The sequence below is a fragment of the Palaemon carinicauda genome, unplaced genomic scaffold, assembly GCF_036898095.1.
Source record: "Palaemon carinicauda isolate YSFRI2023 unplaced genomic scaffold, ASM3689809v2 scaffold426, whole genome shotgun sequence".
Lineage (NCBI taxonomy): Eukaryota > Metazoa > Arthropoda > Malacostraca > Decapoda > Palaemonidae > Palaemon > Palaemon carinicauda.
Window position 1 is genome coordinate 98,973 of NW_027171680.1, and position 27,678 is coordinate 126,650.

The 27,678-nt window shown below is 37.3% G+C and overlaps 1 protein-coding gene across 2 annotated transcripts; it reads right to left on the reverse strand.

The window, feature by feature from the left end:
• Positions 1-3,445: 3,445 nt before the first annotated feature.
• On the reverse strand, positions 3,446-27,678 carry GatC (glutamyl-tRNA(Gln) amidotransferase subunit C, mitochondrial). 2 transcript variants are annotated; one of them, XM_068369236.1, is made up of 5 exons: positions 27,507-27,678; positions 22,086-22,215; positions 17,311-17,473; positions 16,308-16,376; positions 3,446-3,682 (listed from the first exon to the last, which is right to left on the reverse strand). In XM_068369236.1, exons 2-5 carry the CDS (start codon positions 22,177-22,179, stop codon positions 3,511-3,513), a joined length of 498 nt encoding a protein of 165 aa, XP_068225337.1. In that variant the 5' UTR covers positions 22,180-22,215; positions 27,507-27,678; the 3' UTR covers positions 3,446-3,510. The 2 variants fall into 2 exon arrangements, with proteins under 2 accessions (XP_068225337.1, XP_068225338.1); XM_068369237.1 differs by lacking the exon at positions 27,507-27,678 and adding an exon at positions 27,337-27,364.

The following is a 27,678-nucleotide window of genomic DNA, read 5'->3' on the forward strand; positions in this document are numbered from 1 at the left end:
TTATAGCATACTGCTTTTCCAACTAGGGTTGTAGCTTAGTAAGTAATAATAATAATAATAATAATAATAATAATAATAATAATAATAGTTTTGGCAGTTGAGGTACTTGTGCTTATATTTACCCTATTAGAGTTAACTTGTGATGAACTAGTGGTAGAGCTTGCTAGTGAACAATGCTTATTGCCGTCCACAACATAATGCAACCAATCAGCTTTGCCGAAACTTTATCAGAAACATTTTTGCTCTGAACGAATCATACGATATGCCCTCCATATATACAATATGAGGTTGCTTTAGTATGCTTATTTCAATGAGTGGAGCAATATTACGATCCAGGCTACCAACTCTTGTCTCCTGCCCCACAATCTAGTTGTCTAAAAGGGCTATGAGGTTGCTTTAGAATGCTTATTTCAGTGAGTGGAGCAATATTACGATCCAGGCCACCAACTCTGTCTTCTACCTCAATCTAGTTGTCTAAAAGAGAGGCTATGGTTTTGGAAAATGAGGGTTTCATAGTAGAATGCTCTAAGGTGAATAAAGAATTTGAAACTCTATAAGTGAATTGAATCTGTTATGCATTGTGCACCATCAGAATCCTTACTGAATGGAACACTAGAAGCACTAGACCATATATGAGGAGTCAGGTTAAGGTATGAAATGGGGACATTTAGTTCAGAATGAATGCTTTTCATTTGAAGACTTACTGGCCTTCAATTTTCACAAAAAAGCTAGACGTTAAGAGCTTTAACAGCTGGAGATCGGTGCTGGAGTGTCATTATTGTCAATATCCCTGCTATAATCAACAAACCTAGTCTTCCTTGGAATTTCCCCCTGAACTAAAAGCAAGTTTCCTCTTGCCCTTTGAAATTTTAATTTGGTCGGCAACCATAATAACGTACTTTTCCATAATAGGAAAATAAGGTTCTCACAACAATTATTTAAATCACACTGCTATCCTCGTTATGAGACAAAATGAAAGCGAATCATGATTGTCTAGATATAATTCGCTTGAACAATCCATAGACTAGTTACTAAAAACTCAAGAAAAATCTCTAAATGCACTAAAAACCTGAATTTGAACAATCTGGAGTTAACGGCTATCGTCAAGCCAAAGTCGACACATAGACTAAAAGACAAAGGATCTGTGGCTTGACCAAGTCATTGGTTATTGTCATTAACCACTATTATTATTATTGTTATTACTTGCTAAGCTACAACCCTAGTTGGAAAAGCAGGATGCTATAAGCCCAGGGGCTCGAACAGGGAGAATAGCTCAGTGAGGAAAGGAAACAAGGAAAATTAAAATGTTAAGAGCAGTAACAACATTAAAATATTTTCTATATACACTATAAAAACTTTAACAAAACAAGAGGAAGAGAAATAAGGTAGAATAGCGTGCCTGAGTGTACCCTCAAGTAAGAAAACTCTTAACCCAAGACAGTATCACTAGATTGTTTTATTAATCTACTAGAGGCATAAGTCTATATAAAGGGAAAAAATGGGAAGTTTCTTAAGATTCAAAGGTAAATGTCAATAAAACAGTTTCCAGAGAGAAGGAATATGAACATCAGGGTAGGTTCATAAAATTGAATAATGATAACAATAATGTCAAACTTACTGTATTATTCCAAACATTAAGCAATGATTAAGATTACAGTATTGCTTATTCATGTCAGTGACAACCATCTCTAATTTATCTAACAGATAGTGTGTGGATCTTATCAGTCATGAATTGCTTGATAAAGAACCTTACTTGGAGATCAGTATTGGCTTGATATATCTTCAAAAGCCATTGCTTCAATATAATTTGTCAATGGGAAATTTGTATCCATGTTTGCTTGTCAAGCAAGGTACAGAAAACTTCTCTTGTCAAGCAAGGTACAGAAAACTTCTCTTGTCAAGCAAGGTACAGAAAACTTCTCTTGTCAAACAAGGTACAGAAAACTTCTTGTCAAGCAAGGTACAGAAAACTTCTCTTGTCAATCAAGATACAGAAAACTTCTCTTGTCAAGCAAGGTACAGAAAACGTCTCTTGTCAAGCAAGGTACAGAAAACTTCTCTTGTCAAGCAAGATGCAGAAAACTTCTCTTGTCAAGCAAGGTACAGAAAACTACTCTTGTCAAGCAAGGTACAGAAAACTTCTCTTGTCAAGCAAGATGCAGAAAACTTCTCTTGTCAAGCAAGGTACAGAAAACTTATCTTGTCAAGCAAGGTACAGAAAACTTCTCTTGTCAAGCAAGGTACAGAAAACTACTGTGTTGTTGTTGTTCCTAAATCTATAACATATGATTAAGGAGTTATGACAAAGGAAAAACTTATTTTGCGGGAGGTAGTGTGGTCTTCAAGGCCTCTCTGTTTAAGGCTAGAACAATATTTCTTGGGTATTCTGGCCCTATTGAATAATACGAATGAAACAAGTTATTTACAATGAAGCTTTACAAAGCATATTAATGATCTATTTCTGAGATCTTTGCTAGAAGAGCCCTTTTATACTAAGTCGATGAGTGGAGCCCGATTGTCATAGAATTATACCTTGATTGTATATTGACCCTCAAAGAAAGTGAAAGGAACTAATAAGTTGATGAGTATCTCACTTATAAAACCTATGACATTAGCCTGCTAGAATTGCTGCCAACACCATCAGCGAAGATTACTTTGCCTGTAGCCTATTCACAATTCTTGTAGCAGATTTGAGATTACAGATACCCGACAGCTGATTGCTGCCCTTATGTTTTTTACTTCTGAACCTAAAAATGTTTGGGCTTCTACTGTACATTGACATTGTGCCTGCTGTTATTACTGCAAAGTAAAGTTTTCTGCTGAAGGTCTTTAGTTGACAAAACTTGTCTGGCCTGTTGACTCCTGATCTGTACTTGCAGAAATTCCAATACTTCATCTTGGTGTATGAAATCCTTCTTGAAAGTTTCCCAAGTCATATTATACCTTTGGCATGTAGCAAAGATGACTATGTCCGAGCTAATAACTGATTTAAGTGTAATGTCTCTACAGACACTTTGAACCCAAATACTGTACCAATAGCAAGATTGCAAGAAGGGCAGTACAGTATCAAGATCCATTTTATAATTCAATCAATTTATTTACAAGACATATATAAACATAACATATGTAAACATTACTGTGCCGTCTTTACAAATCAAGAGTAGTTTTATTGATAAATAACCTTTAAGGTTAATTTCCATTTGTGTACAAATTACATACATAATTAACTTCATCTTTACCAGCTATTTTAGGCCCACAGCCAATAACTGTGGTTGATAACTGGAAGGGTAGGCAATCGTAAATCTTTGCCAAATTATTAACCATGCCTGATGCTACACACCAGCAACTGACCCCTTAATGTAGGGAAAGAAGTTTTTTTACTTATGTGAACACTACTTGAATAATATGTAAGATAAGCTCTCACACAGGGTGACATAAACATAAATACCCCTAATAAATACATATTTATTCATAAAATCTAGTTCGATATAAATGGAGTACAGTACTGTGCTATGTTTTTCCTCCCTTATCCTTTAGTTTGCTAACATATTCCCTCTCTGGAATGTAGTCTATATTTCCTGGTGGCACAACAAAGTAGTCTTCGAGTGTCTCCTTTGCACAGCCCAGTATTTCTTCATTCATGTTTCCTATCAAAACTTCGTCGTCTGCCAGTGGAAGCGATCTGAAAATTTAAAGAATACGTAAAAATATCTCAATTTCTTACCTATTCAATTCTTTTTTAAAAATATTTTCTCAAAATGAGTTACCATAACACTAAAAATCTACAAAATAATTAAATGAATGTACAATAAAATTATAATTTCTTTGCATTTAATATAATTTTTAATAAGATAATTACCAATACAAAAGTAAGGCGTAAATCTAATAAGTATCCCTATATTACTCAAGATTTTTTTTTTTTAAATGCTATAAAACCCATGGATGGTAATAAATAGCCTCTGTTTAGTCCCTTTGTTCCTTAGCTGCATTGCTTTCTGCATATTACATATCTGTTCCCTTTGACATTTTGCCATCTAGCTGTCCCACACTTCAGCACCTTTCTCTCTTTTACATCTCATTTAGGTAAAAATCCTAAGTTGAGCCCAATGGGAAATTACGAATGTTTCAAAAGTTTAAACTTGGTACAAAACTTTTAGGTTGAGCTAAGTTGCCCGGTAACATCAGTTTTGTTTCATAGTTAATGTTACTTGTCTCTTTAACATACATACATATACCAAGGCATTCCCCCAATTTTGGGGGGTAGCCGACATCAACAATGAAACAAAACAAAAAAGGGGACCTCTACTCTCTACGTTCCTCCAGCCTAACAAGGGACTCAACCGAGTTCAGCTGGTACTGCTAGGGTGCCACAGCCCAACCTCCCACATTATTCACCACAGATGAAGCTTCATAATGCTGAATCCCCTACAGCTGCTACCTCCGCGGTCATCTAAGGCAGTGGTTCTCAAACTTTTCAGCCCGCGACCCCCCAAACGATATTGCTAGAGGCATGTGACCCTCGCCTTTCCCCGAAGTGCTTCTGACACACACACACACACACACACACACACACACACACACAGTACATGCCTATGTCCCGAATCATAAGAACATAATAACAACAAACATGATAAGATAAATGCAAAAAATATACGCATTATAGAGTTAACTAATTTATTACTTGTAGAAAAAATCACAATCTTTAAAGACAAAATAGGCAAAGCAATACAGTCTATTTAAATTTATAGAATTAATGTTAAATCCGTACAGGCACTCACACTTTGCTAACTGCTTCAAGAGAAAAAAATAAGTATGAAATTAGAATTATACCTTTGTTGAAGAAAGCTACTGCAGATAGCATAAATTATGTCAGTGTTTGTAAACTTTAGCACAATACAGAAAAAATTACTGGTATCTTTATACCAAAATTTAGATATTCAGGCTGGGCTTAAAATGATTAACAAAATAATTATAGCGTTTGACTTGGGTGCTGATTTTACAAATTTGCTGAAACCTAAAATCAGCTAATGATCTATAATTCTCATATGAGACAGTATACCCACACAAACATCCAGTAGACTCAAAGCTATTTCATACCCTTTTGGTTTCAAAATCAATATTTTGGAAAATTTTGGAAATTATGTCTGAGATAATATTTTTTTTTTCTTTTTTTTTTTTGGCTTTAGAGGAACTGTATGAATTTCTTGTGAAATAATTACTTATTTAGTAACTGTTAAAATAAAAGTACAATATTCATGGAAGTTTAATGATAATGATCAATATTTAGGCCCAACTATGGGGCTCCACTAGCAGTGATTAGTTAATTATATCCCTATTCCACAGTGAAAACAGTATTTACACAGGCCTAAGTTTATCATGAATAACTAACATCAATTAGTGAGATACATGGGCCTGCTTTTTTGAGCACAGTAACTCCATCCTGGGTTTGATACCAGAGATGGCAACTCGGAGATCATCCTCCACCCTGAGTCTTGATCGGTATTTGTTTTTTATATAAGTCAGTGCCGAAAAAGTCTTTTCACATAAATAGGTTGATCCAAAAGGAAGTAATACATCCATTGCTGCCATGGATAATCGTGGATATTCCCTTGCAATTGAAATCCAGAACTCATCCAGTGTGGTTGAGCCAAACGATGCCTGTAAAGTCCGATCACTGGAGAGCTCCAGCAGCTCATCCTCCATGTCGGATGATAAGTGATCCCCTGTAGCAGTGAATGGTTGCCGTATCCAGTCATATTGTTGTGGGGTTGTCTCTTTTGGGAAGTATTTCTTGAAGTGGTCCACAAGACCTTGTAGGTGAGTCGTGATCATTACCTTCACGATATCGACGCTTAATTCATTCTCCGCCATAAATTCTTCCACCTCAGGAAACATTTCAACACTGCCCCCATCAACTCGCACAGCCCATCGTTCCAGCTTCCTTGTAAATGCATCAATTTTGTCAGAAAGAATCAAGATGTTTGTGTTTGGGCCTTGTAGTGATAAATTCAGCAGATTAAGTCTTTCGAATATACAAGACAAATATGCTAGACTTGCTAACCAGTCAGGGTCAGTCAGATAGTCAGCAAGTTGGGACTCAGATTTGATCAGGAACAGGCGCACCTCATCTCGTAGTTCGTACAAGCGGCTGAGAACTTTGCCTCGGGACAGCCACCTGACTTCTGTGTGGAACAACAGTGCTTCATGCTCCGAGCCCATCTCATTGCAGAGTGTGGAGAACAGCCAGGCATTTATGGGACGTGTTTTGATGTAATTTACTATTTTAATCGCAGTTTGAAGAACACTGCTTAACTCTGGATTGAGTGCTTTGCTAGCAAGAGCTTCCCTGTGAATAATACAATGTGTAAAATTTATGTGAGGTGCCACTTGTAAAACTTTTGCTTTAAGTCCTTTCCTCTTACCCAACATTGCCCCAGCACCGTCTGTGCACACACCAACACACTGGTCCCAAGACAAGCCCTCCTTTTGTATTTTGGTGTCTAGCTTTGTGAAAATGTCACTACCTGTACAGGTCCCCTCTAGTACAGTGCAAAAAAGCATGTCTTCTTGAAGTTTTCCACCAAAACTGTATCTAATGAATGCAAGTAATTGTGCAGAATTTGATATGTCTGTCGACTCATCTAGCTGCAAAGCATACTTCTTTCCCTTAACCCTCTCAATCAGCTGACACTTAATGTCATTTGAAATGTCATTAATTCGTCGAGTAATGGTGTCGTTAGACAGCGGGACTGTTTCCAGCTCACGGGCCATCTTATTACCATGCATAATCCGACTCATAGTCACTGCACCAGGTTTCATGAGGGTTTCCCCAATGGTATGTGGCTGCTTGGACTGTGCAATTAGGTATGCTACCTCAAATGATGCCATCTGAGCTTTGGCAGAGGTGGTGGTTTTCTGAGCTAGCACTTGTTTTTGACCCTGCAACTCTCCCTCCTTTCGACGGAAAAATTCTATTGGTTTATCAGCATGAGAAGGATGCTTGCTTTGCAAATGCCTTTTCATTTTCACAGGCTTTAAGCTTTCATTTGCAAGTACTTCTGAGCACATAACACATTGGGGGTACTGCATCTTATCAATGGTAAAACTAGTGAATCCGAATTTTATAAATTCTGCTTGATATTTCCGAAGTTTGGGTTTGGATGATTGGTCATACTGGGAGGTCTTACCCTTACGTTTGTCTTGCCTTTTATCTATATTTGAAGTAGAACTGGTAGATGGTAGTTCGGAAGGAATCTCATCAGTTGTTTCTGAGACACTGTTGTCAGTATCTGATGTTCCTTCCTTGTTTGCAGTCCTACGAATTATCCATCGCTCCATGTTGCTTAATATGTATATAGCTTGCTATCAAAAATTGTCCCTAAACACACACGAGGCAGCTGTGACTGAGGAAAGACTCACCGTTGACTAACTCGACTCATGTGCCGTCTTGGACTGCTGATAGTAAATGCCATATTGATAATCAGATAGATAAAATATCAATTAATTGTTATTTAAATACCAGATAAATTTTAAAGTATGTATACTGACATTTAGTTTTAAGCATCACGTAATCTGAGACCCTGAGTATCAAGCAAAAGTCAAAATTTTACTGTAAATTGGTGATGCATTGTTATTAAGCATCTGGCAACTGGTCACGCTCATTCACTGTGCGCCAACGGAGCTCAGGACTGGAAAACGGACAGGTACTGAACGTGTACGAGTGTAAATTGACAGTGAGATGGGGAGGTGACATCTCGGTTTTGTACGATGTTTCTAGGAAATGTAGGTAAAATATTGGAACTATTGCAAGTACATTGTATAATAAAATGCAATGCGTGGAAAAAAATTATGAATAATAGTTTAACACTATCAGTGGCTAGATATATAAATATATTATATTTATTGTTTTTTTTTATTTGCTTATCAACTAATCAGTTACTGATTTCATCAGTTGATTTATTTATTCATTAACTAATCTATTTATCAATCAATCAGTTTATTTACTTATCCATTAATTTTTTACATTTTATATATTCATTTAATTACTTATTTTTTCATTCATTTTTGTTTGCATTTATCTATAAATGTGTTAATTCATTTATTTATCTATTTAACTATTCAGCTATTTACTTATTTTCCCTTTTGTATATCTTAAATTTATTCGTTTATTATTTCATAATTACTATTGTATTTCTTTATATGTTTAGTTTGTTTTATTTAAATATTATGTATTCATTTACTCATACATGAAAGTCCATCAGCTTTAATAATTTTGCTTCGTTTTTTATAGTTAACAGACTCGTTTGCTTAAAGGGGAAAAATAAAATGACAAAATATGAGTAAGTTACGGCAAAACTAGTATGCTATTAGCGAGGGAATATCCTACTCGTATGAGAATCACGCGGACTGACGGATATACACCCTTGCTCAGAACTGTCAAAAATAGCAAAAAAAAGACGTTTATGTTTGATAAATCATACCTTCCAAAACTAATAATGCTAGCTTAAAATCAATGAAACTACTGCATAGAAACTTAGTCCCAGCGCAGCAGTGGGGGAATCACTAGTGTGTAGTATTTAGTTTAGTTTTTGCAAAGGCCCATGGTGTTACTATTGTCCCACCCGGCTCTCTTTTCAGTGTTATTCTTAAAGATGCGTAACAATTCGTAACTAGTTACGGTAAATGACAAAATATAAGGTGTATATATGTATATATATATATATATATATATATATATATATATATATATATATATATATATATATATATATATATATATATATTTGTTGTACTAAAATATAAACATTTGGTTTATTATTGATTTGAAATATTTTAGCAGAATTATTATGATTTAGCCTTAAAACTAAAGTTGACCATAATACTATTTTTTGCTTACTTATATTTATATTTTCTTAACATCATCTCGCGACCCCCCCAAAAGCATTTGGCGACCCCCAGGGGGGTCGCGACCCCCAGTTTGAGAACCACTGATCTAAGGCATCGGAGGCAGCAGCAGGGCCTACCTGAACTGCGTCACAATTGCTCGCCATTCATTCCTATTCCTAGCACACTCTCTTGCCTCTCTCACATCTATCCTCCTATCACCCAGAGCTTCCTTCACTCCATCTTTAACATTGTTATTAATTCAATTATTTTTATTTTATGTTATTCCTCCTTTACAGTTTACTCTACTTCTCAGTTTCTTTGCCACATGGCCTACTTTCTGCGTTGGGGGACCTTCGTCTTGTAACATTCTGCTTTTCCATCTAGGGTTGCAGATTGGCATATAATCATATATAAATGAATTTCACTGGAATTGAGAGTGTAAATTGATTATTCTGTACCAATGTAGATTGTGATGAATTTCAAAAACCCTCATCTTTAGGTGTCCCATCAGAACGAATTTCTCTAAATCACGGTCCTTAGTAGACTCATCCACTTCCAAACTGATATTGATTTCAACCATCTGGAATTTTTGAGCAATAGAAGGACTGACAGAAAAACACAAAAAAGGAACTGCTGCTATTATCATTTCCAAATATAAAATCCTCTGAGTTAGAACTAGAAAAGATTTCTTGTCAAATTGACCAGGATTCCAAACCGTTCCAGTAATCAGAGCAACCATACTTTCTGATCACAAATCCTTTCCAAGTAATTGCTCAGAAATAATCAACTGTCCTGGTATAAAAGAACTCTTAGCCCTAGAATCCTTCACCATTTTAAAATGGGGCCATCATCCTGATGAGCACTTGAAGGGCTGGTCTGAGATCAAAACACAGACATTTGAATTGGTAAACATTTGATCCAATGACATAAAGAAGATTTCCTTGAATTGAAATGAATAGGAAAGTTAAAATATGTATCTGAAAGGCCTATTGAAAACATCCAGTCATTTTTTTCTTTATCTCGCTTAGAACTGTCGATGGAGTTTCCATGGAAAACTTTGTGTGATCTTGTTGAATGTCGAGACATCTAGAACTCGTCTCCAACCCACTGAAGCTTTGGGTACTATGAATAACCTATTGTGAAACCCTGGAGAAGGTTTTAAGACCTCTTCTGACACAGCTTTTTTCAGAAGGTTCACAATTTATAGTTCCAAAATCTAAGCCTTTGGATTGGAACAAACGCTTTTTTAAATGTGATAAAATTGGGTAAATCTTCCTCCTACTGGAATTTGCAAGGAAGGGCCGTCAAAGTGTTATCTAATATCTTTGAATCCAGGTGGCAACTCTACTGGAATGTCTATTAAAGTGAAATCTTGATGATCTATCACTATTACAAAAGACATTCCTGAGCAAAAATTATAAGGCTATCAAAGATATTGGCAAGGCGGCAACTTGGGTTTCTCTAAAAACCAGACCTTAAAGCATCACTTAGCCCTGGTACCTACTTTAGCAATCCTCTCTTTATCCAAAACAAGACTCAAAGTAGGGGAAGAAATCAATGTACATTTCTGCACCTCAGAGACTGCGCCCCCCCCCCCCCCATTGAGGCCCATACTTGTTCTCTCTCTTAATCACAAAACACAAAACACAAAGGCTGCTACAGCTTCAGAAGCCCTGTCTGAAATAGTTTTGTCTAATCAAGTCAGATAATTAAAATCCTAATCAAAATCTTCAATCCCGCAAATTTCTCTTATCTAAGACTAGAAATAACTCCAGCTATAGAATCTGCAAAGGAGAGTATGTGAAGAACACTTCCTACTTTATCACCTATTAACAGGGTTTCTTTGGTAAACCAACTTGCAAACTCTGCATCTATAGATTTTCATCTATAAGCATTAATGATGGGCTCAAGGCAGATTAAATCATAATCTAGATCAAGATAGGTAACCAATTCTCCTCATACAAGTCAGAGCGTCTTTCAGGTATAGAAGGCTTCAACACTAAACGAAAACCAGAATTATCAGGCTTTCTTTGCATTTGAGATTACAATTTATTAATTCTATCTAAAACAAAATGGAAGAATTGTAGTGTATAAATCGTCTTGGAAGTAGCAGTCAACGAAGACTTGGAAGAGTAAGCAGCATCAGAACTTACCTGAAACAAGAAAAAGAAAGCATTTCATCAAATTGAGATGAATAGGAATGTGAAAATATACATATCTGAGAGGTCTGTTGAAAACATCGTCATTTTTCTTTATCGCTGTGGCCTTATTTGTAATGTCTCTGACTGGTGATCGCCAGACAGTGGTTCAAATCCCGCTCAAATGTTAGTTTCTTTAGTGTCTGCAACCTCACCATCCTTGTGAGCTAAGGATGAGGGGTTTGGGGGAGCCTATAGGTCTACCAGCTAAGTCATTAGCAGCCTTTGCCTGGCCCTCCCTGGTCCCAGCTTGGATGGAGAGGGGTCCTTGGCACTGTTCATATGATATATGGTCAGTCTGTAGGGCATTGTCCTACTTGCTAGGGCAAGGTTACTGTCCCTTGCCTCTGCCATTCATGAGCAGCCTTTAAAACATTTAAAATCTGTCGAGAGAGTTTCCATAGAAGACTTTGTGAGAATTTTAAACTTGTTGAGGGTTGAGACGTCTAGAATGGGTCACCAACCCATTCTTATTTTGGGGACTTGGAATAACCTATTGTTAAACCCATTGAACAGGGTTTAAGACTTCTTCTATCACATTTTTTTTCATAAGTTTTCACAATTTCTAGTTTCAAAATCTGTGCCTTTGCTGTATTTGTTAGATAACTCAGAAATTGGATTGGTTACTTGGAAAGTGGAAGATTGTAATAAACTCTCGAGGAATCTAGTAATTTTCCAACTTGCACCAATGGATTGGGATGAAGGCAATCCCAAATGTGATAAAAGTGGGAAAGTCTTCCTCCTACTAGATTTGCAGGGAAGGACCATATTCTTTGATTAGATCTTCGAGCCCGGCCGTCAGTTCTTCTGGAACATCTATTATATTGGAATCCTGATGTTCTACAACTGTTATAAAAGGGTTTCCTTGGCCGTTGAAGCTACTGGCTTAAAGGCGGAAACTTGGCACCCACTGCAGAAATTATTTCATTAATCCTTTCCATCCAAAACAGGACCCAAATAAGGGGAAATAATCAATGAATGTTTCTGCATCTCAGATACTGTCCTTACCACTAAGGCACATACTTGTTAACTTCTCTTAATCACAAAACACATAAAGGGTGTTACAGCTTCGTAAGTCTCATCTGAAACAGGCTATCTAAGCAGGTCTGGTAATTCAAATACTCATAGCCTGGAATTCTCTCTTTTATAAAACTAGAAATAACTCCTACTGTAGAATCTGCAAAGGAGATTTTTTTCAAGAGTACATTACTTTATTACCTCTAAACAGCATTTCTTTAGTAAACGAGCTTGCATACTGTGCTTTTAAAGATTTTTTCTCTTACAATTAATCAGATGCTCAGGGCAGGAGATTATATTAGAATCTAGAGCAAGATTAAATTGTATCTAGAATTAGATTTAGTAACTTGTTTGTCTTAGAAGTCAGAACATCATTGTGTTATAGAAGTCTTCAACACTACACAAGAACTAGAATTACAAGTCTTTCTTTTCTATTTGAGATAATTTATCAATTCTATCCAAAACAAAATGGAAGAATTGAGGTGTATGAATCATCTTGGAAATAGCTGTTTATGATGACTGAAGAATTACCAATATCAGAACTGACCTTAATCAACTTATTTGAAAAAGCTTTCATAAGTTTTGAAAGGAAGATACAGTACCTCATCAAATTCAAGTTCTTCCTCTGTGTTTTCTTCGTTCTCATTTTCCTGTTCAAAAGGATGAACTAAGACATTACATACTGTAGTCATTTTCTTATTTGTTTACCACTTTGCATAGGAGCTGCTGGGCATTTGTTTTTCAAGGGACTTGTTTCAGTAGTTAAGGTACTAGCCCCTACTTTTACTTAGATTTGATCCATATTGAGCTAGTGGCTGAAATGGCAAGCGACCGATGTGCACTGACATACAAAACATTGATGCTTTAGTTGCAACTTTATCAGAAACATTTTGTTCTAAGGGAATCATATGATGGGCAATGCCATCCACAGGAAATATGAGGTCGCTTTAGAGTGCTTACTTCAGCGAGCGGAGCAATATTAAGAACCAGACTACCAACTAAGGTCTTCTGCCTCACAATTTAGTTATCTAGAAGAGTGGCTACAATTACGTAATGCAGAAGGTCTTACAGCAGAAGGGAATAAAGTTAATAAAGAATTTGAGGCTCTATAAGAATATCTTGAATCTGTAATGCACTGTGCACTATCAGAAACCTTACTGAATGGAACACTATTACCTCTAGAGTCTAAATCCAACTTGAGAAGTCATGTTTGGGGATAGAAATATGGCAGGTAAGTTCAGAATTACCGCCTTAATGAGGAGACTCACTGGCCCTTTGAGATTTCACATATGAAGCTAATGAAGTTAAAAGCTTTTGAAGCTCATCGCTATCAAAACTTGATTCGTTAACCGCTGCATTGGAGTTCGGTGCTGGCATGTCATTGTGATCATCACTATAATCAAATAGCCTGGTCCTCTTCAGAATTCTCTTCATTAAAAGCAAGTTTTCTTTTGCTGCTTGAAGTTTTAATTTTGTCAGCAACCTTAGAAACATACTTTTCCAAAAGAGGAACAGCGAGGGCCTTGCACTCCTCACAACGCTTATTTAAATCACAATACTGTCCCTAACATGATGCACAAAGAGAATGCGGATCATGATCCCCCAGAAACAATGCCTTTGTATAAGCTGCAGTGGTTACTAATATATCCAATGTGAAACACATTTGTTGAGTATTGAAGGTTTTTGCATCCCCCTTCACTTGTTAGTTTTAATTTTTATCCATTCCATTTGGTCCCTTACATAGTTGTTCACCTTCTTTGATTCTATTCTTTCATGAAGTCGTACCTCAAAGAAGTTGGAAGAAGGTTATTTTTCTCCTGTTGTATGAAGTATATTTCAAGATTAGGGACAGATTTTGACAGATATATTTACTGTATTATATAACCTTCTTAAGCTGATCAACCTTTGGGAAATATTTACTTGGTTTACTATTTGTCGTCAGTTTAAAAGTAAGCATCAGCTTTCATTACAGATTTGGTTCACAATTTTAAAGTCATAGGAACATCGAAATATCCACTAAAAGTACCTATCCATTTTAAATTCTTTATCACCTCTATAAAAGTTAAGAAATTTACAAAATGGTCTGGCTTAGCTGACTAATACTAACCATAGTATAATCTTGCTCCTACTCTGAAAGGGCCCCCTTGCTTGGCACCTTTAAGATAAGACTTGTGATCATTTGCATACTGTACTCATATATCCTCAACTTTTATGTGGACATAAATCTCTGACCAATTCAGTACTTTCTCAGGCGATTTTCTTATCATTGAGTGTCAAAGTTTCCTTTTCTTCTTTTAGAATTCAAGAAGGTTGTTCATGGCTATCATTATAGGAAACTATAGTGCCTTTAGTTCCTAAACATTTCTCAAACCATGAGCATAAGTTGTTTCATTCCAACACTCTACTTTGATCACCTCGTGAGCTTTTTCATAGTTGAACTGGTTATGAGTCATACTTAGAGTGACAATGCTAAGAACAACACCCTTATTATAGATTTCTTACCTATTAGCAAACTCCTAATATAGGTACCACATATTTAGTACCTTGCACAGCACTCAATAGATGGCACTAGAGGTCTTTTGAAGCATTCCTTTGCCCTTCATTTGCATTTCATTCTACCATATAGCTTTTGATCTTTTCCTACCTATGATAGCCCATCTTACATTATTCTAGTTTGCTCCAATTCTTACTTCTAATTAAGGGATAAATCCCTTGAATGAGCCTTGCATGTGTAGAATTGATTCAGTGCTTTTCTGAAAACTAACCTATGATGATAATACTGTACTGTAACTTGAGAAGTACTTAGGGCTGGATTATATAAACAAAATTTCTTTTGAAAAATGGTTTCATCAACAAAAAGCCTTATCTTTACTAGTTCCTCAACCAATATACCAATTTGATTTGATTCATGGATAAAGAAAAGGAAGCAGAAATAGAGGTCAGTGATATGCTTAAAAGCTAAGTACTTAGACTTTGTGGAATAACTGTATAGCTCAAAGGAAATTAGTGGTTTGTTTAAAATATTTATACATTATTGTATAACCTAACTCCCAAAGTTGAGTCTAGTGTCCATAGTGTCTCTTTCAGTAAGGGTTCTGAAAGTTTGCTGCGGATTGGCGATTCAAAAGCCTCTCGTAGAACCTCAAATTATATGATTAATTTACACCCTTTTGGTGCTAAACCCTTGCATACCAAAATCCTAGTCACTATAAGACAACTAGATTGTGAGGGGGAAAACCAAGTGGAAAGTCTGGATCCTAATATCCTTCCAATCACCAAAGTAAGCGCTCCTAGATTATATCATATTACATAGGTGGATAGTGTGGCATATCTTATGATTCCTTGAACTAACAGCAAGCTTCCTTTAACAATTTGCACTGTTAAGTTGATGGGCAGCCATACTTTCACATGAGATGTACCCTGAGGGAAATACACTTAATACAATGGTTATTTAAATCGCAGCATTACTCTTGACACAATAACCCAAGGGAATGAGAATAATGAACTTCCAGAAACAGTTCCTGTGCAAGTCCCATGCAGTCATTGCTAAGTAAACCAGGGGAAGACATCTTAATGCACAGTAATAAGCAAACAATCTGGAGGTCTGATCAGTACTGCATAACTTAAGCCACAAAAAGACTGGCACATCAATTACCACTTACTGCTGGAATGTTCCTTCCTTTACTATAGGCATGTGTTTATTACTGTAAAGGGAAACAAAATAGGAACAATTTTAGAATTTTACGGGTAAAGGTTGATTAACCCAAGCTTTGAGAGAAGCAGCAATATGAACATCAGGGGAGGCACATGGAAATAAATGAACTGTATATCATCATCTTTTATTCTATCTAGCCAGGCTAAATGCTTGCAACCATATGCTTAGAACTACACTATATTTACAAAGCTTGTAACTTATTACACTTTTTTCATTACTTCTCATATAAAGCGTATTTATTTCCTTTCCTCGCTGGGACATTTTTCCCCGTTGGATCCAATTGGGCTTATATTATACATTGTATATTTTTCCCTTTATATTGATGATTGTGCTTAGAAATAAGCAAAGATTTACAAGTTCACATTTCATCTTAAGTGTCATCATTGTTTTCTTTTTGTCATGAAAGCAGGATTCGGATCACTTTGACCTCAGCTTTTTAGTTGGGCAAAAATAAGACAAATAAGACTTTCCTGGTTTTGATGGCTACTCACCTATCTTCCAAAACAGAGTACAGAGGTTCTACATCCTCTACGTCAACTTGACTCAATTGATCTGCTAAGCTGCAAAAGAATATATAATATGAATTCAAAATTATTAGAATTCTAAAATACTTGGTATATACCAAACTTTTCCTTAAGAAAAAAATCTGACAAAGTTATTCCATACCTGTTAGTATTAGTATATTTATCATGATGAAACAACAAATAATTCTAGATGTTTTCAAAAATAACTGGCTCTCTAAACTACGGTACTGTACCTTATTTTAAGACCCTCATTCTTTGACAAATCACTAACATCATGAAGGAGTTTCCAAATTTTATCACCATTTTATTTCAAAAGAAATACCACATTTGATCCTTCTCTCTGGTTACGGTTTACTTTCCCTTTGCCTACTTTTTATAGTTTTCTCTAGATGATTTGACATTTCATTGATATGTTTACTACACTGAGAAAAAAATCTTGTGTAGTAACTGTTGTTATTGTGTCACCAATTTAGCAAAATTGCTCTTGGTTGCTAAACTGCACTCCACAGCTTCACACTGATGAATTTTCATTAAAAAAGAGAAATTAAAAGTCACCACAATACATACTACAGGTATTTGTATATACTAATTGAATACCATACCTCATAATAACCTTATCAGTCACCACTTAACCCTTTTACCCCCAAAGGACGTACTGGTACGTTTCACAAAACCCATCCCTTTACCCCAATGGACGTACCGGTACGTCCTTGAAAAAAACTGCTATTTATATTTTTTTTTTTGCATATTATTGATAATTTTTTCAGAAACTTCAGGCATTTTCCAAGAGAATGAGACCAACCTCACCTCTCTATGACAAAAATTAAGGCTGTTAGAGCAATTTAAATAAATTATATTGCAAAATGTGCTTGAAAAAAAATAACCCCTGGGGGTAAAGGGTTGGAAAGTTCCAAGTAGCCTGGGGTTAAAGGGTTAAACATAAATAAATAAAACTAAGACGTACATTTACCTTATGGCAGCCTGTAATCTTATCAAGCCTTCCTTATTGGCAAAGTCTACGAGAGAAAGTTTTTCCAGATGCTGAACTAATTCCATGTCAACGTTCACATCGGACGCAATGTCATAACTAACGTCAAAATCCAATGGTTTCTGCGGTACTTTTGTGCGTTTACCTGAAACATATTTTAAGGCAGAGTGAATTTTGTACAATCTTAATAGGTTGATATAATATATGAGATTATAAACAAAGACCTTTGGAAACTATACTAAAATTACCCATACATATCAAAACAGTAATATGACAAATTCAGAGATAATTTGTATTTTTCCTAAGCATACAAACCTTAGCTATTTACATTGGGTATTACTTTCGGCACAGCTGAAAATGACGAGCCATTAGATTTTTGACGAAGGTTAACTAGCCCCGCGCCAGTTAGCAAGGGGGTAGGGGAAGGGGTAGCTTGCTACCCTCCCCCCCCCCCCCCACACACCGGTGAATTGTCTCACTTCACTTAGAGGTAGGACTTGTCTTGGGGGACAGGGCTGGCGGGCAAATATGTGTAAATAGCTAAGGCTTGTATGGTTAGGAAAAATACAAATTATCTCCGAATTTGTCATTTGTTCCGTAACCGAAATACAAACCACGCTATTTACATAGGGTGACTTACCCCTTAGGAAGGGTGGAAAGTCCCCAGCCTTACTGGCTTTGGCTTTACCAGCAATGATGAATTGCTATTAGGTTTCTCTATCACAAAGTATGGAACTAACTTGCTCTGCATCTGTAATTTGGGTTTTATAAGGAATCATGGCCATAATTTTTCTGACATATCTTAATTGCTGTTCATGAAGTTATGAGTAATTAATTCTACGAGTGAGATCGCAAACCTAAAAGGCTTGTATTCTAAAACAATTTTTTTTTCCCAAAAAACTAAAGGAAATTCACTTGATTTATTCCAGAAGTTCATAAATACACAAGTACACTCATGGCGCTACTCATGACTGGAGAACAATGGTTTGATATTGGAGTGTCCTCTTAGAAGAGCTTCTTACTATAGGTAAAGAGTCTCTTCTACTCTTAACAAGAGGAAAGTTACCACTTAACAATTAGTGCAGTAGTTAATCCCTTGAATGAGGAAGAATTTTTTGGTTATCTTAGTGTCAGGTGTATGAGGAAAGGGGAGAATGTATAAAGAATAGAAAAAATGAGCCATAACCAGAGAGGGGCCAATGTTGTATTCTCTGGCCAGTCAAAGGACCCAATAAAGGTACCCTGACACTTGCACGACTTTTTGCCACGAATTTGTCCTAGCAAGTCGTGAAATTTTGTGGCACGAACTGGAAGATTAAAAAAAAAAAAAAAAAAAAAAAAAAATACCTCAGAATCACAGCTAACCTGTCCACATTGACACGAACTGGCACAACGAGTTCACGCATAGTTTGCGCACTTCCCGCATCGTCCCGACGAGTTCACGAACAGTTCGCGCATAGTTCACGACCCGGTCATGAAATTTTGTCGCTCCCAAAATTTTGAACATTTCAAAATTCTTGTCACGACATGCCACGATGTTACGATGGGTTTACGAACACTTCACGACTTGTTCACGCCAGTTGACGACTCGAGTCGGGACAATGCGTGCCACAAATTCGTGCAAGTGTCAGCCTGGCTTAGCTCTCTATGGGTAGAATCTGTCATTAACTACCTCGTTAACAATTTCATGGCTGTTCCAGCTCCTTAATTTCAAGGACTCAGATTTGTATAGTTAGGAAAGATACATATTACTTTTAAAATTTGTTAGTTTATTGTACAGTAGTTGAAGTGTGTGACCTTTCTTTTACATTTATTTACTAACTGCTCACGTGAGGTTGACTTAATCTAGCACTGTTAAAAGGTTTCTGATTGCTGTCAAGTACATTAGTGTAATTTCTTGCCATCAACTTTGACCAACCAGCAGAAATTCATGTGTCACACTTGAATGACACATGAGTTTCTGCTGGCTGGCCAACACCAACCATATTGTGACGACTGTCTGATACCCTTGACAGTGAGGCATTTGTTGAATGAATGTGAGGCAGCAGAAACTCATGTGTCACACTTGGATGACACATGAGTTTCTGCTGGCTGGCCAACACCAACCATATTGTGACGAGTGTTTGATACCCTTGACAGTGAGGCATTTGTTGACTGAATGCACCCAGTTACAGCACAGAAAGAAATAGATATCTGTTTGAGGCTCAGGGTGAAGATGGCAGGTTCATCCTTGCTAAGATCCCTAGACATGATGTGTCGTACAATGCAAGTGGCATTTTTGAATTTATATCAGAAGCAGGTCTTCTTAATGCTATTTTTTAACTTCTATAACATATTTACTTTTCTGGTTTTAATTGCATATTCTTTTAATCTTTATCTATAATAAACTATATCGGCGTCAATGACCTTCAATGTCAGGATGCCAGAGAACTTACAATCATTCATTAAAGGATTCGCTTTTATAGCGAGGGAAAATTAAAACTACTTTTAAAATTTATTTGTTCCAGCACTTATATAAACATTTCGTACCTTATGGGCACAAATATCCCAGCTGTCCTCATCCATCGCAAGGGATGAAGGCTTGCCATTCGCTCAGGAGATCTACGACCCCAATGAATAAGAGTGACCAACAATGTAATCAGGATCTAGTGAAGTCATTGGGAAGAGAATTTGGCAATGTTCAAACTAGAGACAGAAGAGATACCAAGTAACCTTCCCTCTGTTGATTGTAGTGGAGAGTAAACCGCAGCACTATGCCACAAGCACAAGGCTGTGTCACCATAACCACCAACCTGTACCCTCCAGCTGCATGCAACAACATCCTTGAGAGGTGCCACTTTCTCAACTTGGGAAAATAAAGTACAGTATCCTAAACAGAGAAGGGAGTAGTACTCCTCTGTCCTGGAGAAAATATAAATACAGTAGTAGCATTCAAGCTTCTCGAACACCTAGCCAATGACAAGAGTGCATGAGCCCCACACAGGGCTGTGACCCCCGGCTAGCCTGTCTACCAGGGTAGTCAACCTAATCACCTGGACTTAGATGTCATGGAGTCATTGCCTTGGGCCCCAGGGGCTAGGAGCACAGGGCCATGATCCCAGCCGTGAAGCACTGGGTGAGGTAAAGAAAAGTGTATGCCCCAGCAAGGGGTCTTGTATCCCTGGCAGGCCTGGTTACCAGGGTAGTCAACCCAGCAACCAGGTACATGATGAATATGGCCAGGTACCACTGGGTCCACCTGCCCCCAAAAGAGATGGGGGTACTGTTAAAATCTTTATAATTGTGACTACGACTAGCCTTCATAAACTTCTTGGAAGAAGGATCAGAATCAGAAAGGAAAAGGGACGGGTAGCAAACTTGATTCTGCCTCTTACCAACTTTTCCCTTAGTTTCTGCAAATAGAGAAGTTATCTGAACAACCATGGATGACAGTTGCTCAGACAGGAACCACAGCACTAAAATTACTGTTACAGAGGAAGTGGTAGGCACTCTTAACAGATACTTTTGCTAGGGTTAGTGATACAGGTAGTGTAGAAGCAACAGGCCCCGGGAATGGCACGGAAGCACATCATGGAATGGGTACCAGGACGACATGCAAAGATTTACTGGCCCTAGAGCCTTCCTACTTCTTTCCAGCTTTGCCATTTCCCCTTCCTGAGGGGTGGATGCCTACTCAGATGCTTTCTTGGGTCAGGACACACTGTGGGGATCACCACTTAGGTCACTGACACTGCTGGCACTGGGATCACCGCTGAATTACTGGTGTCGACACTAGGGTCACTGACACTGCTGGCACTGGGATCACCGCTGAATTACTGGTGTCGACACTAGGGTCACTGACACCTAGGACACTGAGGGTGAAGTAGCCTTAGCTACTTTCTCCCTCAAAACTACATCGAGGTCATACCTGCTATACCTAAAGAAGATTCAGTCGCTTATCATTGGCAGTCTGCAATGAAGAGCTTCCAGCACATGGTGGAGTGTGGCGATCACCAACTGAAAAAACTTCCTGATGGAGATCCGACTTTTCCCTGCTACTGAAGCATACTCCCCAGGACCAAGTCATAGGCATATAACCAGAAGTTTCAGCAAACAGCAAACTCGATGGAGAGCGCAAAATGCTGAAAAGTCTACTGCATTGTCATGGGCATTGCCAAGAATGACACCAGAAAAGACTTGGCTTTCCTTCTCCTCAAAGAATACTCCCGCCTTAATGGGAGACCACAATCTACACTTGATTAAAGAAGATACAAAGGGATTAACCTGTGATGAAGTGTGAGATAGAGGTAGATGGAGAACACTGGCTAGAAACATCGACCCAACATAGAAGTGGGAAAAGATGCAGACAAAGAAGAAGAAAAAGAACAGTAATTGCAAATATTTATGCCCTTAAGTTGCTAAGTGAGTGGGTATATTGCCAGTTTAGCCATAAAACAATGCAGTATTCAATGTACACTTGCATTCCTGCTTTATTCCATTATTAACATGAAGCTAATATCAACCATTAAAACCAAAAAGTATGAGAAAAATAATATATAGCCTTAAATATGATGCAACACTACTACCTATTTAATGATTTTAACAGCTGTTTCAGCTCTGCTGAAGATTATACCCATTTGCAAGGACAAAAGCTTTTTAAACACATAAAACAATTGAAAATTTAATGCACTTCAACCAACATATCTGTCATTACAGTATTCATTTCATATGTTAGCAAATATATTAGTATTTTGAAGTAAATAAAGTATAAAAATTACCTTTCACTTTAGATGAGAAAAGCATGGACTGTAATGTTATGGAGCCCTGTCGTCTCCAAAAATCAAGTGGCAGTCTTGATGTATGTCGAAGCATCTTATGACCGTGCTATTCAGAATGCCAAATGTTCATCTGGAAAATAGAAAACTTTAGTGACAATATACTTATTCTTGAAATAGATATTTACTCTATACAGTACTATTAACCCTTTTACCCTCAGGCTATTTGGAAATTTCCAACCCTTAACCCCCAAGGGGTTATTTTTTTCCCAGCACATTTTGCTGTATATTTTTTTTAAATTGCTCTAACAGCCTTAATTTTTGTCATAGAGAGGTCAGGTTGGTCTCATTCTCTTGGAAAATGCCTGAATTTTCTCAAAAAAATATAAAAAATATGAAAAATAAAATTTTATAGCATTTTTTTGCAAGGACGTACCGGTACGTCCATGGGGGTAAAGGGATGGCTTTTGTGAAACGTACCAGTACGTCCTTTGCGGGGAAAAGGGTTAATTGATTAAAGGTTGGGCCCAGACTTTTTTATTACATTACTGTGCAGCATTTGGTTTTCCAGATTAATCTAAATGTCGTTAAAGCTATAAGATAGAATTAATTGGAAATATATGAATAAAACTGTACATTTTACTAGAACTAAGCTTAATAACAATAATAATATAAACTTTGAATATTGCAAATAAATCCAAGACACTTTGGCCAGTTGTCTTGAACTCATGGAAATACATGATTATTGTCTCCACATATACATCTTGTACATAGCATATTGGTCAGTGTATACAGCACCTACAATACTATTACTACCAACTGCCTTAAATTACCATTACAGTATAGTACTCTCCAAGTCTATATTTTCAGAAAAACTGTATACTAGCTCTATTGCGGATTTATTTGCATGTTTTGGTATTGGAGTAAATAACTATACTGTGCAGTATACTGGCGATAATCTCTTTAAAGGTTTTAAAGGTCGCTCATGAATGGCAGAGGCAAGGGACAGTGACATTGCCTTAGTAATCAGGACAATGCCCTAGAGACTGACCATATATTATATGATCAGCGCCCAAGCCTCCTCTCCACCCAAGCTAGGACCAGGGACGGCCAGGCAGTGGCTGCTGATGACTCAGCAGATAGATCTATAGGCTCCCCTAAACCCCCCAACCTTAGTTCACAAGGATGGTAAGGTTGCAGACACTAATGGCACTAATGAGTCTGAGCGGGACTCGAACCCCCGTCTGGCAAACACCAGACAGAGACGTTACCAATCAGGCCACAACAACCTTTCTCTTTCTTTTTCGAGATGATCTCTTTCTCTTTCTTTTTCGAGATAATCTCTTTCTAAAAAGGGAGGTAATTTTTCCCTATGTACATCTAGCTTGTCCCACAGATGTTGGAAAGCATCTTGTAGGGATGCCTGGTGATTTGGTACTGGCAAGCAATACACTGGAAGCTTCCAGTTGAGAAGTTGCGAATAGGTCTATTAACGGCGAACCCCAGAAAATCAGGTCCTTGTCAGCTATCCGAGGATGTAAAGTCCAATTTAGTCCAACTATCCAAGTTTTCCTGCTCTGTTTGTCCACAAGAATGTTCTTTTTGCCCGGAATAAGATGTTCTTTTTGCCCAGAATAAATTGGCCGGACAGGGAGTTAAAATTGTCTTCTGTCCATTGCATATAAGTTCACTTCAAATTTTCAAGTGGTAAATTGACTTTTGGGTGCTACTATAGCGTGATTCTTACCCTCATTTTCTGTTCCTACCTCAATATGGGGATTCAACTCTACTATAGGGTGATTCTTACCAAACCACCTAAACAAGCAAACAACCAAATAATGTAATATTCCCCTTCCAAGGTGTTATTATTACAAGAGTAACACCTCAATTAAGCGTTACCAAACCAACTAAATAAATAAGCAGTGTAAACAAAACGACCATTTTTACTTAAAGAGAATAAAATATTACCTTTTAAAACGTGGAGAAATATAACTAAACAAGCATACCCTCCCAAGATGTTGTTACGAGAGTTTTATACTGGAGTAGGTTAGGTTAGGTTAGGTTAAAATAGGGTAGGAATCACACTATAGTAGAATCCTGATGGTAGGAATCCCACAATAGTAGCACTTTTTCGTCATTTTTTAGGCATGACAGTACTTTTTGTACATTACGGCATGTTAAGGAACTAATAGAAAGTCTTACAAAACAAAGAAATCCCGAGGAAGCAACACCAAATGGCCGCATACACACCCGTAAGGGAGCGTCAACAAAGCGGCTGAGAGAAAAACTAACAAGGTTATTAAATGAACGTATGTCGATACCTAGAAATCCCAAACAGACAAATATAATACTCAACTTGGGAACAGGGATCTCCAAAACGCCTGACATCTTCAAAAACACAAAATAACACACAGAGCTACGAAAAACATGTCCGAACATTCACGGGTGCTTAGAAGGAATGGTAGGAGAAGGATGGGTATTGGTAGTGGGGGGGGGGGGGGGCAGTAGCTGTAGAGAACGACACCTCGTAGTAACGGGGGATGTTAAGGAGGGAGAAGTCTAATTGGTAAGGGACCTCTGGTAGTGGTTTCACACGCCCCAGTTTTTATACCGACACCCTATAAGGGTGAGCGAGCTGGGTATATTCCTGGCATTCCATGCAACTTTTTTCTCTGGTATATTTAGCAGTATTTATACTTTAGAAATGGTGCTTTAAGGAGCATTTCACGGAGCGACACAGGTTGAGCCCAGAAATAGATTTTTCCTTCGTCAAAATCCCTTAACTAGAGATTTGGCTTGGCTAAATACCCTGTGGATTATAACAATTAAGAGTGGACACATTGCTTGCTTGGAAGTCTACCCCGGCTAATGATGTGGTCTGGGAATAAAGCTCACAGGTTAGTTCAGTTGAATATGTATATACGATACAGTGTCTTTCCAATAATCATGCTTTCTGTCTATCCTTCCTTTTGTTGCTGTTTTTCTTGCATCTTTTTTAAATGTATTCAAACCTAAGCTGAATCTTATAATAAGAAATACTGCAGACATAGGAATTTGTCCATAGAGCTCTTATTCAGGTTTAACGTACTTGAGTGGTATAATATCATTGTTCTACTTTTACTTTTAGGGGTTTATTTCTCGCCCTCCATCAGACACTAAGAGTCTGTTCAGGTGGGACTTGGTGTGTGAAAATAATTTCTTTCCAGTTAATATTTTGCTCTGTATCTTGTCAGTTATTCGCTAGCATTTGTATTCAGGCTTAATGGTTTTCAGATCACTATCATAACACTTTCCAAAGAGACAAGTCTTTAGGTTTTTCTTGAAAGCTGCCACATTTTTGCTATTCTTGACATCAAGTGGAAGGTCGTTGAAGTCTCGGTGCAGCATAACAAAACGTTTTTCCTCCTATTGCATGATTCAAATTAATTTTGAATAGTCTATATGGGTCATCAGCATGTCTAACTCTTAGCCTAACCTAAAGGTGAATTTTTAGATTAAATAGTATGAAGCTTCAAAATCCCTTTGCAACTGAAAAGGCAGCCAACTAAAAATGACCAGACGTAACCTAACCTAACATATGACATAGGCCCTGCGTTTCCTTTACATTATAATAGTCTATATGCAGTATATTAAGCCTATATTACTTGTACCATCACTGCTACACCAACATTAGTATAGGCTATATACTGGCCTATTACTGCTCATGAATACCACTGTTAAGGTATTTTAAATTACACAATCTTATCATTATCAATAAATTCTTCTATTTCCTAAAAACACTCATGTTTTGTGTAAAGGCAATTTATCTTTTTTAACCCTTTTACCCCCAATGGACGTACTGGTATGTTTCACAAAACTCATCCCTTTACCCCCATGGACGTACCAGTACGTCCTTGCAAAAAACTGCTGTTTAAATTTTTTTTGCATAATTTTGATAACTTTATGAGAAACTTCAGTCATTTTCCAAAATATTTTGACCAACCTGACCTCTCTAAGACGAAAATTAAGGCTGTTAGCGCAATTAAAAAATATATATTGCAAAATATGCTTGAAAAAGAAAATGCCGGGGTGTTAAGGGTTGGAAAGTTCCAAATAGCTTGGGGGTAAAAGGGTTAATATAGCTTATGGTAGGAGGGGCAAAGCTCTTTTCCCTCAGGATAACACAGTAATTTAAGTCCGGTGAGGTAGTGACTATCTTAGGTTAGTACATATCCCCATTTCCTCACAACTATAACATAGAAAACGGGATTTCAAGAGCAAGATAAGCAGTTATATTTCAGATATTTACTTTAAATATTAGCATCTTAGGTTATTTTGGGCTGTATGTATGATGATGGCCATGCCCCATAACTCCCCTATTTTCAACCCTATCGCTAAGAATACGGAAGTCTAAGGGAGGGGGGGGGGGGGGTTGCAGGGGACGTTAGGTAAGTAGGCAAGGACACCACATGTATGTTAGGTTAGGTTAGATGGTGTTCTATACACATCTTCCTGTTCGTCGTTACACAAAGGTTCCGGTTATTTCAATAACAATTAGAAACATTCACCAAGTAGCCCTTGCAAGATAACTGATGGGTTGCAGGTAAGCATCATTAACCCCGGGTAAGGTCATGTTAACGCAGTTCAGACTAGGCGAGGGCACGTAAGGTTAAGCCATATGTTTTCTATTTAGTAAAATGGAATTGAACTTTTCTTCTTCTAATGTTAAACCAACGTGTGTCCGCCGATCTACAAACGCGTGATTACCATCGGGGTGTATGTATGATAGCGGCCATCCGGGTGTATGTATGATAGCGGCCACCTGTATGTATTATTATGACTAACTAAGAATAGCCCCCCCATTGGGTATGGGTAAAGTTTCGGGAACGAGTGTCATTTTCGCAGAGAGCATAATTTTTTCTATAAAAAAAGTAGTTTTTTTTACTAGGTTACATTGCCCTGTAATACAGTACAATAATACCTGGGTATGTGGGTAAGGACACGGCTTGTAGGTTAGATTATTGGGAAAGTTTAGGTTAGTTAATGTCCATTTTTAATCAACACATGAGGAATTGGCCGCTGATATACAAAGGCTCCATTACCATCTACTCTGACTACAGTACTACCGGTAATTTTAATCTGGAATTAGGGTATGTTAGCTATTGCTGCTGCTTAGGGCACTCTAAGCATTAAGACTGGGGTTTTAAAGCATAGTTAGTAGTTGATATTAAATATAAAGGCGTTAAAATAGTACTGTACTTATAACTTGCTTTACCGTGTTTACCGGCGAAAAGTATGGAGTGCCGATGATAAGGTAAATGATTATCCATATAAATTACCAGGATTCCTTAACGTTATATCTAATTATTATCATTTTTTATGCAAACTTACCTCATAACTCTGTAATTACAATTATTATACCGTCATATAAGGCGTCCCACAAACCTGAATTTAGCTCTCGTGTTTACAACCAGGGTTGCCAGGTTTTGTAAATGGGAAAAGGCCAATTTCTATTCAACTTCAGCTTTAAAAGGCCAAACTATTTGTAGAAGAAGGGCAAAACTATAGCATTTCAGGCCAATCAATTTTTAAAAGGACAAATTGAAGTATTTGGCAT